This window comes from Lutra lutra, chromosome 2 (assembly GCF_902655055.1).
Source record: "Lutra lutra chromosome 2, mLutLut1.2, whole genome shotgun sequence".
NCBI lineage: Eukaryota > Metazoa > Chordata > Mammalia > Carnivora > Mustelidae > Lutra > Lutra lutra.
Window position 1 is genome coordinate 40,703,228 of NC_062279.1, and position 12,876 is coordinate 40,716,103.

At 44.6% G+C, this 12,876-nt stretch overlaps 1 protein-coding gene across 1 annotated transcript in view; it reads left to right on the forward strand.

Annotated features, from left to right (window-relative positions):
* CSGALNACT1 (chondroitin sulfate N-acetylgalactosaminyltransferase 1) overlaps positions 1-12,876 on the forward strand; it is a 95,765-nt gene that overhangs the window by 41,284 nt on the left and 41,605 nt on the right. Inside the window, exon 2 of the mRNA XM_047717257.1 lies at positions 7,460-7,676. Coding sequence (XP_047573213.1) covers positions 7,460-7,676 — 217 coding nt within the window. The remainder of the gene's footprint in view (positions 1-7,459; positions 7,677-12,876) is intronic.

Genomic DNA, 12,876 nt, shown 5'->3' on the forward strand with positions numbered 1-12,876 from the left:
AGACCTAAAATAAAATAATATTTAAAAACAAACAAATAGGGACGCCTGGGTGGCTCAGTTGGTTAAGCAGCTGCCTTCGGCTCAGGTCATGATCCCAGCGTCCTGGGATCGAGTCCCACATCGGGCTCCTTGCTCGGCGGGGAGCCTGCTTCTCCCTCTGCCTCTGCCTGCCATTCTGTCTGCCTGTGCTCGCTCGCTCTCACTCTCTCTCTGACAAATAAATAAAAAAATCTTAAAAAAAACCAACAAATAAACCCTTTCCTCACCTGTGACTAGAGTCATACTATGTTTCTCCCCTTCCACCACCTGCTGTCCCGTTTCCAAACCACGTTTTCTTGAGTTCTTTGTGCTTCTTGCTCTTTCCACGGGTGCTGTCACAGTTTAGGCCTTTGTCCTTTCTTGCTGAATCATTGTAGTTCTCTCCTCATGGCAGTCAGATCTCAATCCCGTGGTCCCTCCACACTTCCGCCACTGGGAGATGGTGGCACTGACATGGTCTCTCGGCTCCCCTTTGAACCACCTCCTGCACTCCCCTGAGCTCTGGGTCAGCATTTGCTCCTGTGAGGATGATCTTACAGGCCAGCATGGTGTGCCCTACCTGACTCTCCAGCTTTGTCTCCCATCTCTGTCCCAGACCTGGCTTTGGTACCCCCAGCTTCCCTGAATTGCCTCAAGTTTGCCAAACACAACACCGTGGTTTTTATTTTCTTTCTTTCTTTTCTCCCCCCCTCCCCCGTATCTTAGCTTATGCTGCTGTCTTTCCATAGCATGCCCTCTCTGATTATGCAGTCTTGGCAAACACCCACTCAGTGTTCAGTTCCGGTGAAAAACCTTCAATCAGACTGTTCATACCCTCTAGGTAGAAGACTCCCTCCTCCCTGTTCCCTCACAGCTCAGACAGACTCTCTTAGGGGCTTATCATGTCTTTATGCCCATGTTGCTTACCTATCTACCTTTCTCTCTGAGAACACAGTGATTTTATTATGTTTATTTTTGTATTTCTAATATAAAACACAATCCACAGTAAATAATAACCCATAACAGAAGTCAGTGAGTATGAGAGTAACTGTGTCACGTGAATACGAAGTGTGTCAGACTGGCGGGTCCCTGGTGAGGATCCCAGCTCACTGTTGTGCTAGAATCACAACGTGGCTTAGCTTCCTCTTGATTGTCAAGTACGTGATAGCCTTCCTGAAGTGATAGGTGGGTTATAGTTTTGTGTGTGTGTCGGGGGGGTAATGCCTCTGAAAAGAAAGTCATCTGTTAATAGTAGTGATGAAATAAGGACGAGCTCTAAGTAAAGTGAAGGTCTTAGAAATTTCTGATAGATTAAGGTGATAAAGTTGTCTGCATGGGTATGTAACAAGAACAGATACACACAAAATGCAATAAATAAAAGTAAGAAAAGGCAATTCATGAATTGTTTCAGCAAGGACACTGGTCAGGGCAACCATTTCTTATCAGACAAAAGAAATGTTGGGTGAAGGTTGAAAACAGTGATAAACATGTCCAGAAGCTGCTAGGGGTTGACGCACCATGATGAGAGGAAAGCAAGGTGTGTACAGACATTTCCCTACCCTGGCAGTTGAGGAAAAGCCTGAGAGTGGTTACTTTTTATTGTTTTTTGTGGGGAGAATTACTTCCATGAACATCTGAAGACTCATGGAAGTCTCAGGAGTGCCTCTTTCTCAAATGTCAAATGTCTACCATTTTCCCTGAGAAAACAGAGCTGACAACAGATGGCACTGTAATAATGTCTCATTTATCTCACAGGGTCTGGGAGTGAGATATTTCTTCTGAGCAGGGTTTTCTAACCGAAAACCACTGAAGCACCAAAATAGTTAAAAATTACTGTTGGGAGTAAAATCTTTCTCAGGCGTTTCTCTGTTTCTCTTCTTGAACAGAGTAAGGGGGCTCTGCTCTTACAGTGATGTCTTCAAAGATGATTTACATGGGTAGAGTGTTTTTATAATCAGTGTCTCAGACATTTAAGTTAAAAGCAAACCATGTTCTGCCTCTCACCCTGCTGTCAGAAGGCCACTATGTACCTCTGCCAACATTTCTGCCTGTTCTAGATTTCTCTTTACCATATACTCTTTTTTTGTGGTTAGAAATTTTTTTCATGAAAATCCCCTCTTAAAATTTACTACTTTGAATGCACTGTAGACTCTGCATCTAGGGGATTGTTATTTAATAACTGTTATAATTGTGTGTCGGTGTAAAAGAAAGGTTCTAAGGGTGGGTGTGAAGACTATCTGTGGGTAAATGAGCCATACTGGTTTTTATGACTGACTTTCTGTTGTTTATTCTGACTTCTGTTTTTCATGCTCTGCATCTTTGCCCTGCTCTGAGCAGTTCATGTTGCGTATGACAAGTGACTCCTAGGGAGTAAATCCTTGCCCAGGGTATGTTCCAGTCAGTCATTAAAGAGTTTTGTGGGGACGCCTGGGTGGCTCAGTTGGTTAAGTGACTGCCTTTGGCTCAGGTCATGATCCTGGAGTCCTGGGATGGAGTCCCACATCGGGCTCCCTGCTCGGCAGGGAGTCTGCTTCTCCCACTCACCTCTCTCCTCTCCTGCTCTCTCTCTCTCTCTAATAAATAAATAAAATCTTTTAAAAAAAGAAAAGAAAAAGAGTTTCGTGAACACTGGCAGATCACAACTGACCTGTGACTCAGTGTGTTCACCTGTAAAGTAACAAGGCTGGACTAGATGATCTCCAAAGTCCGAACCAGCTGAAAAATAGTTCAGCAAAGAAAAGTTTAAAATTTCTGAAAACCAGAGTGTCCGGAGGATTGAACGGCCAACTTTGGGTTATGAACGTCTTGGAAATCTTCCCAGAGGAGGAGATCAGCTTTGGAAGGGAAAAGGTAGACTGGTGGGGAAGTGTGTCTTGAGAAAGTTCAAGGCCTCTTCAGAGGAGACCAGTTATTGTGGTAAAGTATATGTAATATAAATTTTACCATTTTAACTATTTTTTTAAGTACAATTCAGTGACATTAACCCGATTCACACTGTTGTGTAACCATCACACTACCCGTTTCTAGAACTTTTTCATCATGTCAGCTGAAACTCTGTGCCCATTAAATACCAACTCCCCATTCCCTGCTCCCCCCACCCCAGGTAACCACATCTGGGGTCAGTGGTCTACTTTCTGTCTTTAGGAATTTGACTAGTCTAGCAACCACACAGTTTTTGTCCTTTTGTGTATGGCTTATTTCACATGGCACACATCTTTAAGATTCATTCCTGTTGTGGCATGTGTCAGAATTTCCTTCCTTTTCAAGGTTGAGTCCATTGTATGCATCTACCATGTTTCATCCATTCATCCTTTGTTGGAGTTTTGGGTTTTGCCTTCTTTTGGTATTATAAACAATGTGGGTATGAAAATGTGTGTACAAGTATCTGATTGAGTCTCTGTTCTCATTTCTTTTGGGTACATACCCAGAGGAAGAACTGCTAGATCATGTGATAATGCTATGGTTAACTTTTTGAAGAATTGCCAAACCGTTTTCCATACCACACTTCTGCCACATTGCAGGAAGTTTCCAGTTTCCCAAGAGGAAGTAGAGTAGTTGTATATGCACATTATGAACCAACTTGACTGGAGCCCATCTTTCTTATGAGGCAGGGGCAAGGCCTACAGTTAGAATAATAGATTGAGGCCATAGTATGGAGAGTCTTGAAGGCCTGGCTGTGGTGTATTGGTACTTTATTCTCTAGATGCTAAGGAGCTGGTGAGGGAAAAGCAGGATTAGAATGGTGCTGTCGGGGGTGCCTGGGTGGCTCAGTGGGTTAAGCCGCTGCCTTCGGCTCGGGTCATGATCTCAGAGTCCTGGGATCGAGCCCCGCGTCGGGCTCTCTGCTCAGCAGGGAGCCTGCTTCCTCCTCTCTCTCTACCTGCCTCTCTGCCTGCTTGTGATCTCTCTCTGTCAAATAAATAAATAAAATCTTTAAAAAAAAAAAAAAAAAAAGAATGTGCTGTCGGAAGGTGAAGGGCCAAAGGATATCCTTTGCAGGATGGATTGGGCCTTGGAAGTGGGACGTGGATTGGCAGGGGATTGTAGTTATTCTGCTGGGAGACCGGACCTAGGCTCTATGTGGAAAGGCAGGGATGATAGTGGAGACACTTCTGCAATCAGCAGGCAGCATTGGCCACAACCTGTGGACACTCACATTGAGTGAGGGTAAGTCAGAGTGTGAGGGTAAGGAGTGGTATACCTCCTTGACATTTGGCTTCTTGATTTCTGAGGTCCTATGTGGATGACAAGATGTAGAGAGGGGGCCTGTGTCTGGTTAGTTCCTCTCCTGGTGAAGGAGACAGACATTTGTAGCAGACCGTGGAGCTGTATCTTGGCTGCCTGGGGGTGTCCCCACCTAGTGGGTCATCCCAGAGTAGCATAAGGTACCCTAGGATGCTTGCACAGGAAGCAGAAACACCAAACTCAAAGTAAACTTAGTGTCAATGGAGAGAAAGAGGGCAGTTAGGGTATCTAACCCAAAATCTAAGCTAGCTCCAGAGTTTTTATTTTGATCTTTAATTTACATAATGCCTAAAAATGACGTTATCCTGTGTAAGGCTGGTTTGCATTTGCTGGTGTGCATGCCAGCAGTGGCTGAAAGGCCATTTCTTTCTCAGAAGGCTTCTGCCTGCCCCCTTTCTCTCGGGCTTTTTGTGTTTACACCACTGCAGATTTCCAGGAGGCACAGGGATCTGCAGAGGTGTCATCCTTTGTGTTATAAGCAGACCAAGAGTGCCAGTGTGCAGGTGTGGGAGGGCGTGCCTGCGGGTGTGGTGGCTGGGTGTGGGTTTCAGTGGACACAAGTTGCAAGAGAGTTTTAAATAACTCACTTGAAGTGGCATTAAGAGATCTAAGTCAGATTTATAAGACATAATTAACTTAATTAGGTAGAGTATGGGGAAATATGCTAAAATGTTGATGCAATAACTATTTCGAGGCATGGGATGTGGAAGACGGCGAAAAAGCAGCCGATATTGTGGTGTGCAAGCTCGGCCTGGGCGCAGTGGCCTCCACAGGGATTGATGCCATGACTGGAGACCACGACCACAGCTACCGCCTATCCCGGTGGGCTGACCACAGAGGCAGCTCCTTGGTGTGCTTGCGAGGATCACCGTGATGAGAATTCTCACATTTTCTGGGCTTTCTCTGAGTAGATACCCATCTCTTCATATGGGTTTGTGTATCTTTCTACCTATATTTTCAAATCTGTGGATTCAGATTTTTAAAAGTTAATGATTCTTAGCCTGGTGCTGAGAAAGAAAATGACTCAGTTAAAAAAAACACTCTTCGGCCTACATGCGTTTTTATCTGCCCATGAAACTGTCAGCAGCCTTTCCTGCATTGACTGCTGTGTGGAGAAGGTTTGCTTGCTGACATCAGACACCAGGAGCTTGACAAGGCCCAGCCACCGGCCCCTGGCAGGCCGCTCTCCGCTGTGCGGCCTCTGTTAGCAGAAGCGACTCCTTCCTCCCTCATCCAGCCTTATTTGGACCCTGGAAGTTGGTGGTGTCCCCAGCTGCTGCAGACAGCGTGAGAGGTGGCCCAGAGCCTCTTTCCTCAGTGAGTACTAATTGCCCAAAAGAACTAACAGACTTCGAAGGGAACCACTTCCCATTTTCAATGAAGTCCTTTGAGCTTCCTAAGATGTGAACCTTCTTCTTTCTTCCATGAATGGCCCCCGCAGGGACTCTGAATTCTGTTTCAACATGAATGCAGCACAACCTTTTTTGGCTTTCGTGGTTCTGAGGGCCATTGAGCAGTGGTTACCCCAGGGATCGACGGAGGCTTCAGAAGAGACCTCAGGCCTTGTCACTATGAGCTTGAGGCCTTGAATCACCGTGCTGGCTGCCAGTGCATTGTGCAGTTCAATTCTAGAGCCAGGCCCTTGGGACAGCTGTGAGGAACAAGACTGCCTTGTGAATCCACGGTACCAGACTCCTCCCTCGGGCTCCTGAAGGAGATCCAAACTCTGAAGAGGATCAGAGAGGCCGTGAAGCAGGCTGTGAGCATGAAATGCTCCTGTATGGTGCAGAGTGGAGCAGAGAGCCTGGCGGTGTTTGTGAAGGAGACCTGGGGTGCCCGCGGAAGCAGAAGGCGTGAGGAGGAGAGGAGAGCCGTGTGTTGGGGCCCTGAGAACTGTACCTCCCGTGGGCGGGCACTTCCCTGGAGATGCACTTTCGAAGCGACTCCAAGACAGGGGTGCTTGCCAGCTAACGTGGGGATCAGGAGGGGGGAAGAGGGCTGCGATAGAAAACATGGCGAGTCAGAGGTAAAAGATGAAGGAGCTTGTCTGGAGATTTGTTGGATTCTTCCAGGAGTTTTTTCTGACTGTAGAAAAGAACACCCACAATACCAGCGATGTCGGGAAGGCAGTGGGAACCTAGGCACTGGGAATTGTTTGCTTATTTGATAGAAAATTTCTGTTGGGTTGGGCCCTTGGGAGGCTCATCCTGAGAGTTGGCAGGTCACAACTTCAACCTGACAGGCGTGACTGGCATTTCAGTACTGGTGACGTGTGGTGGAGCACAGTTTGGGGGGCCTTAAATAGATATCCCAGGTAGTCTGGCCTGGGAGCCCTGAGCTGTGCTGCTTCTCAGAGGTAGGTAGCGGTAGGAAGGACAATATGGAATTAAAGAAGACATGCACCTGCCACTGTGCTGGATATTTTTTTTTTTTTTAAGATTTTTTTTTTTTTTTAAATTTATTTGACAGACAGAGATCACAAGCAGGCAGAGAGGCAGGCAGAGAGAGAGAGAGGAAGAGAAGCAGGCTCCCCGCCGAGCAGAGAGCCCGACATGGGGCTCGATCCCAGGACCCTGAGACCATGACCCGAGCCGAAGGCAGAGGCTTAACCCACTGAGCCACCCAGGCGCCCCTGTGCTGGATATTTTATGTGTTGTGCCCTTTAACACTTCCAGAAGCTTCCAGAGGGCCACCCTGAAATTCCTCGAATGGGTCGCTATGGTCAGTCCACGTGAAATAGCTGTGATTTCTAAGAGATAATTTTAACATTCTTTTACAATTAAGTAAGTACAATAACTATAGTATTTATCTAATCGTACTGCAGGAAGTGTGGATAACAGCAGAAAAGGAAAAAAAAAACAACTGCACAACCCCAGTCCTCATCGTAGCCAGTTTTATTTTGGCATGTTTCCTTACCATCCTTTTTTGAATGCCTATGTACAGTATAAATACAGTTTTGTATCCAACATTGCAGACTTCTTTCTGTGTTTATAGGAAGTCTTCAAAACATGATTTTTTAAATTGATGGTATTTTGATTTCTTTGAGGATTTTAAATGTGGGCTTTCTCATACTTATTACATGTAGAGATTTAACCTTAATGTTTTAAAAGGCATTTTGTGCTAGATCTCAGGTATTAAAAAAATACTCAGCAGCCACAGTTAATTTTTAACACTGTCTCTGTGTCTCCATTGACAGGGATCTACCGCACAGAGAAGGATAAAGGCACTCTGTATGAGCTCACATTCAAAGGGGAGCAGAAGCACGAATTCAGACGACTCGTCTTGTTTCGACCGTTTGGCCCCATCATGAAAGTAAAACAAGAAAAGCTCAACATGGCCAACGCACTCATCAACGTTATCGTGCCACTGGCAAAGCGGGTAGACAAGTTCCGGCAGTTCATGCAGAATTTCAGGTTTGCTTGTTTGTACGTGCTTACCTTCCTCTGTGGAGCGGGCTTTAAAATACCGGTATCATTTCCCGCCATCTCCCTCGTTTCCCCAGGCCACATACAAAGGCCCCTTTCTCTTCTCGTTCAGCTGTTTTCTTCATGTCAAGTTTACCATTTGCATTTGCCTTTCCCTAAAGCAATTAGAAAACTGCCAGGCAAGCAGGTTTACCTTCGGAAGGGGAAATTCTGAGGGGTGGCTTTTCATCAGGACCTGCAGAGATGGCCTAATGCCTCCTGTGTCCAGGTCTAGCTTGAGTCTGGGCTCAGGTCTGGGGACAACACGGGCCACGCTGTCTCATCAGTGGAGTGAGGCTTCTACCAGACACTCGAAGTACAGGGGCCTGCAGCGCCTGGGTTGGACTGAATCAGAATCCATTTTTTAATTCTAATCTACATCTCCTTAGAGATTAAATTTAGAATTATACCCAGAAGTTTCCAAGCACTCACTTTTGTAGCTACTCAGGAAGAGTAAGCAGGGATTGGTTTTTAGAGGCAGTAATGTAGTTTTTACATACGTGTCTTGAAGCTCTTTATTGTGCAGTGTTGGTTCTTGTAAGCTATCATGGCTAACATTCATATATTGGTTCACCTGTATTAGCTAACTTACCCAGCCAGCTTATTGGATAGATGAAAGTTATATGTGTCTAATGATAATTCTTGGAATATCTTATAAATAAATAAACTTATTTTTATTTATTAATTTTTTAAAGATTTTATTTACTTGAGAGAGAGGGAGTGAGCATGAACAGGGGGAGGGGCAGAAGGAGATGGAGAAGGAGCAGTTCCTTGGAGAAGGAGCAGTTCCTTATTTTTATTCATTTATTATTTTTTTAGAGAGAGAGTAGGGGGAGGGGCAGAGGGAGAGGAAGAGAGAATCTTAAGCAGGCTCCATGTCTAGGGGGAGCCCAGTGCTGGGCTCCATCTCACAACCCTGAGATCATTCAAGAGCCAGACCTTTAAACAACTGAGCCACCCAGGTGCCCCTCCAACTTACTTTTAATCTTTTATCATTAAATTCACATTATTAAAAGCCAGTAATCTTCAGTGTAAGGGTGTGGTTGATACTTCTCAAAATTCTCGATAACGAATGCAGTCTTTTAAAAATTTTTACATTTGAAGGCTAACCCTTATCTAAATAAGTTTTATGGTCAGAATCCCATAGTCTTAAAAGAGGCCTTTGGAGGTCACCTGGTCAAGTCCTCCCTTAGTTCAGAATGCCTCCAGAGCATCCCCACCATTTGGTCCTCTGTAGCATGTGTGTCTGTGTGTATGTGCACATGTGCGTATGTACGTGCACGTGCCTCCATCCTCGGGCAGGCTGCTCTGAGTTGAGCATCTCCCAGTAGGAAGCTCGCCATTATTTGGACCTGCCATCTGCCTTCCTGTGATTTCTACCCAGCGGGTCTAGTTCTAGTCTCTGAGGAAATGGCTGAACAAATCCATTTCCCCTTAGATATCAGAGCCTTTCATATCTTTCAAGACAGCTGTCACAAGGCCCACTGGCTTTCTTTTCCAGGTTCAGGAGTTGTGCCTTCATGTGCCACCATGCAGAGGGACGGTGGGCCGATCTTGTCATCTGTTCCCAATTTGTAGAGACCCTGTGGGCCCCGTCCCCTGAGCGTTGGCAGTGCCCTCTGGCCCCAGTAGTGAAGTGAATGTGGAGCTTCGCTTCTGGCAGCCTTCCTTTGGTGTGTTTCTGTGCCCCCTGTCTTCTCCCTGGGACGTCAGAGGGCTGCCGGTTGATTCAGCATGATTTCCGAGAAGGACTAAACCCGTGGTTGGTGCTAGACATTAAGTCCAGTCATTGCTTCCGGCGGCTGGTGTGCCCATTTCTAGGATGAGTTGGTAATAAATTTCCCTGGCTGGGAAGCTGCCCAGAGTGTGCCAGGTGAAGGGCCCCGAGATCTGCGGCTGCCCATCCTCAAGGCCCATCACAGAGCGTGCTGGGCTTAGCAAGGCGGCATTCACACTAAAGCCACGTCTGCCCCATTCTCTGTGTAGGACTCCAGGCCCGGAGCCGCAGGATTCCCTTGGTTATATAGGACTGGATCTGGCCTTTGTGTCACGAGGATTCCAAGTATTTAGCAGCAGGACTGAAACTAGGAGGGAAATATTGTTGAAAAAGGTCAAATGACTAGCTTGCCAGTCTCCAGAATTGAGACAGGGAAATGAGTTATAATTCTAGTTAATGTTTTAAAAACAAATAAAATGCCCGCTGTGGCACAGAGGCAGGAGCAGGTGGGTGGGAAGGCTTAGGGCTTGGGGAGGATATTTGGAAGGCCTGTGTGTGCCAGACACTCGACCAGATGCTGGGGTAGGGAGATGAGTTGCTGGTGCCTGCTTCATGCGGACCAGAAGCCACTCAAACGGAGCTAGGAGCTGCAGCAGAAACAGAGACAAGGGGCAGTGGGCCATGAAAAAGGCTTCCCAGGGCAGAGGAAGCTGAGTGGGGAGTTTGCTCTGTCCTCTAGGGGTTTCTGGATGTGTTGGGTCTCTGAAAAAAAATGAGATAAGGAAGGCTACTCAAACCTGAGAGTATTTGATTCTGCGTCAGAACTTAGGTATAGGTGCCATTTCAAATCAGCCAGCAGAGAACGGATTGTTCAGTGTATGGCTTTAGAACAACTAATCAAACATAGCAGAAAATATTTAATTCTTACTGCATACCAAAACTCTGGTATGTAAACACTGGTCAGTTAAATATTTAAATAGAAGTAATACAAACATTAGAGTATTGGAAAAATATAAGGAGCTATTTATTAAATATTTAACATCTTTATGAAATCCCTTCTATCATAAGATTAGCAGATTATTAACTCTGGCTGGATCTGAAGATGGCATTATGAATGACTTGTTTTCTTCCCTTGAATTCTGTTTTATAAATTTTTGTGTAGTTACCATGTGTTTGATGTTTTGTTTAAAAATTCAACAAAAAAATTTTTTGGCTGTTATAATTTAAACATGGTTTTGGGGCACCGGGGTGGCTCAGTCCTTAAGCATCTGCCTTTGCCTCAGGTCTTGATCCCAGGGTTCTGGGATCGAGTCCTACATCAGGCTCCCTGCTTGGCAGGAAGCCTGCTTCTCCCTCTTCCACTCCCCCTGCTTGTAGTCCCTCTCTCTCTGTCTCACTGTCAAATAGATAATAAATAAAAATCTTTTAAAAATGGATTTTTAGTTTGTAAAAGTGATATATAGCTATTATGAGATATTTAAATAATATAAAACACAAGTAATGAATTATTTAAAAATCCACTCCTGGCCCTGCCTCTCCAAATTAACCATTTTTAACATTAATTGAACTCTATTGTAGGTACTTTTATTTGCATATATGTGGATAGAAGAATAACTTGTTAGCTAGAAATAATTTAATACAGCATGAGATGTACTATATATTGTTTTTTTTTTTTTTAAAGATTTTATTTATTTATTCGACAGAGAAATCACAAGTAGGCAGAGAGGCAGGCAGAGAGAGAGAGGAGGAAGCAGACTCCCTGCCGAGCAGAGAGCCCGATGCGGGGCGATCCCAGGACTCTGAGATCATGACCTGAGCCGAAGGCAGCGGCTTAACCCACTGAGCCACCCAGGCGCCCCCTATATATTGTTTTTAATTAAATAATTGCATTTTGGGGGCGCCTGGGTGGCTCAGTGGGTTAAAGCCTCTGCCTTCGGCTCAGGTCATGATCCCAGGGTCCTGGGATCGAGCCCCACATCGGGCTCTCTGCTCGGCAGGGAGCCTGCTTCCTCCTCTCTCTGACTGTCTCTCTGCCTACTTGTAATCTCTGTCAAATAAATAAATAAAATCTTAAAAAAAAAAAAAAAAAGAATTGCATTTTGCCTGACTCAATTTATAGAAGGGAATCCAAAGTATAAATTCAGAATCTGAGATATAATCTGAAGGAATTGCTGATCTTTAAGAAAATGTTTCTCTGCTGTGAGAGATATTATTAGCTCTGAAGAGGTCCCTCTAAAATTACCTTTTTTTTTTTTTTTTTTTTTTGAGAGAGAGAGAATAGAGGAGATAGCAGAGGGAGAGTGAGAGAGAAAATCTTAAGCAGGCTCCACGCCCTCCATGGAGCCCCATGGGGGTATCGAGCTCACGACCCTGAGATCACGAACTGAGCCTAAACCAAGAGTTGGACGCTTAACCAACTGAGCCACGCAGGCACCACTGAGATCCCTCTAAAATTTAAAAAAGAGAGAAAAAAGATTTTGCATAACAGAAAAGATTGGAATTATTATATATTTTTGTTGCATATTCTAACTTTAGAAGGGGTTGACTGAAAAATCACCATAAGTAGAGGAAATCAGCACAGTCCTACTTTCTCCCTTTCCTACATATCTTCTTCCAGTGCTGGCCATATGTTATTTTCACCTTGTCGGGGGTGGCAGCCTTTATGTTCTGTTCTGTAGTCGCAGAGCCTGTATGGACCCATCAGCAGCCCTCTGACAACAGCAGCTGCAGTCCCAAGGTCTTGGTTGGCTAGATTTCATAGGCGAGACATTTTTTCAAAAAGTGTCCTAAGAGTGGAATGTCTACTTACGGTCATTTCAGTTTAAGGATAACTTGGTTGGACTTAAAATTCTTGGAACACACTTTCTTTCCTCGGGAGTTTGTAGACATTCTTTTGGCATCTGATGATCCCACAGAGAAATGTCGGGACAACTTTATTTCATCTCTCCTGAGAATGACTTACTTTTGTCCGAGTGCCTGAAGAATTCCTTCTTGATACTTGAATCATAATAGCTTCATGAGGATATGTCTCATCTCAGTGTCTTTTTCTAACTCAAGTTTTCCTGTACTTAATTGAGTTTTCTTTGTCATTTTATGGATTTTTTCATATCAGGAAAATTTTTTGGTGTTTAATTCTGTATTAGTTTCTATTTCTTAATGCCTCTGTCTTTTAGCTGCTTTCACATAAGGCTTTCCTCGAGATGAGCAATTTGATTCTCAGATGCATCCATTTTGTCCCTCGCTATGTTTAATTTATTACTTTTGTGTGTTTGGGCTGCCACCTTATTTTCTCAGCACAGAATGTGCCTTTTAATCTGTTGTTTTTATCATTTCTTCTTTGAACTTTTTTTTATTGAATTCACATTTTTATTTAAGAAAGTGTGAAACGCGTAAGATATTTTCTCCTGTTTGAATTGTATTTTCTTTTAGACT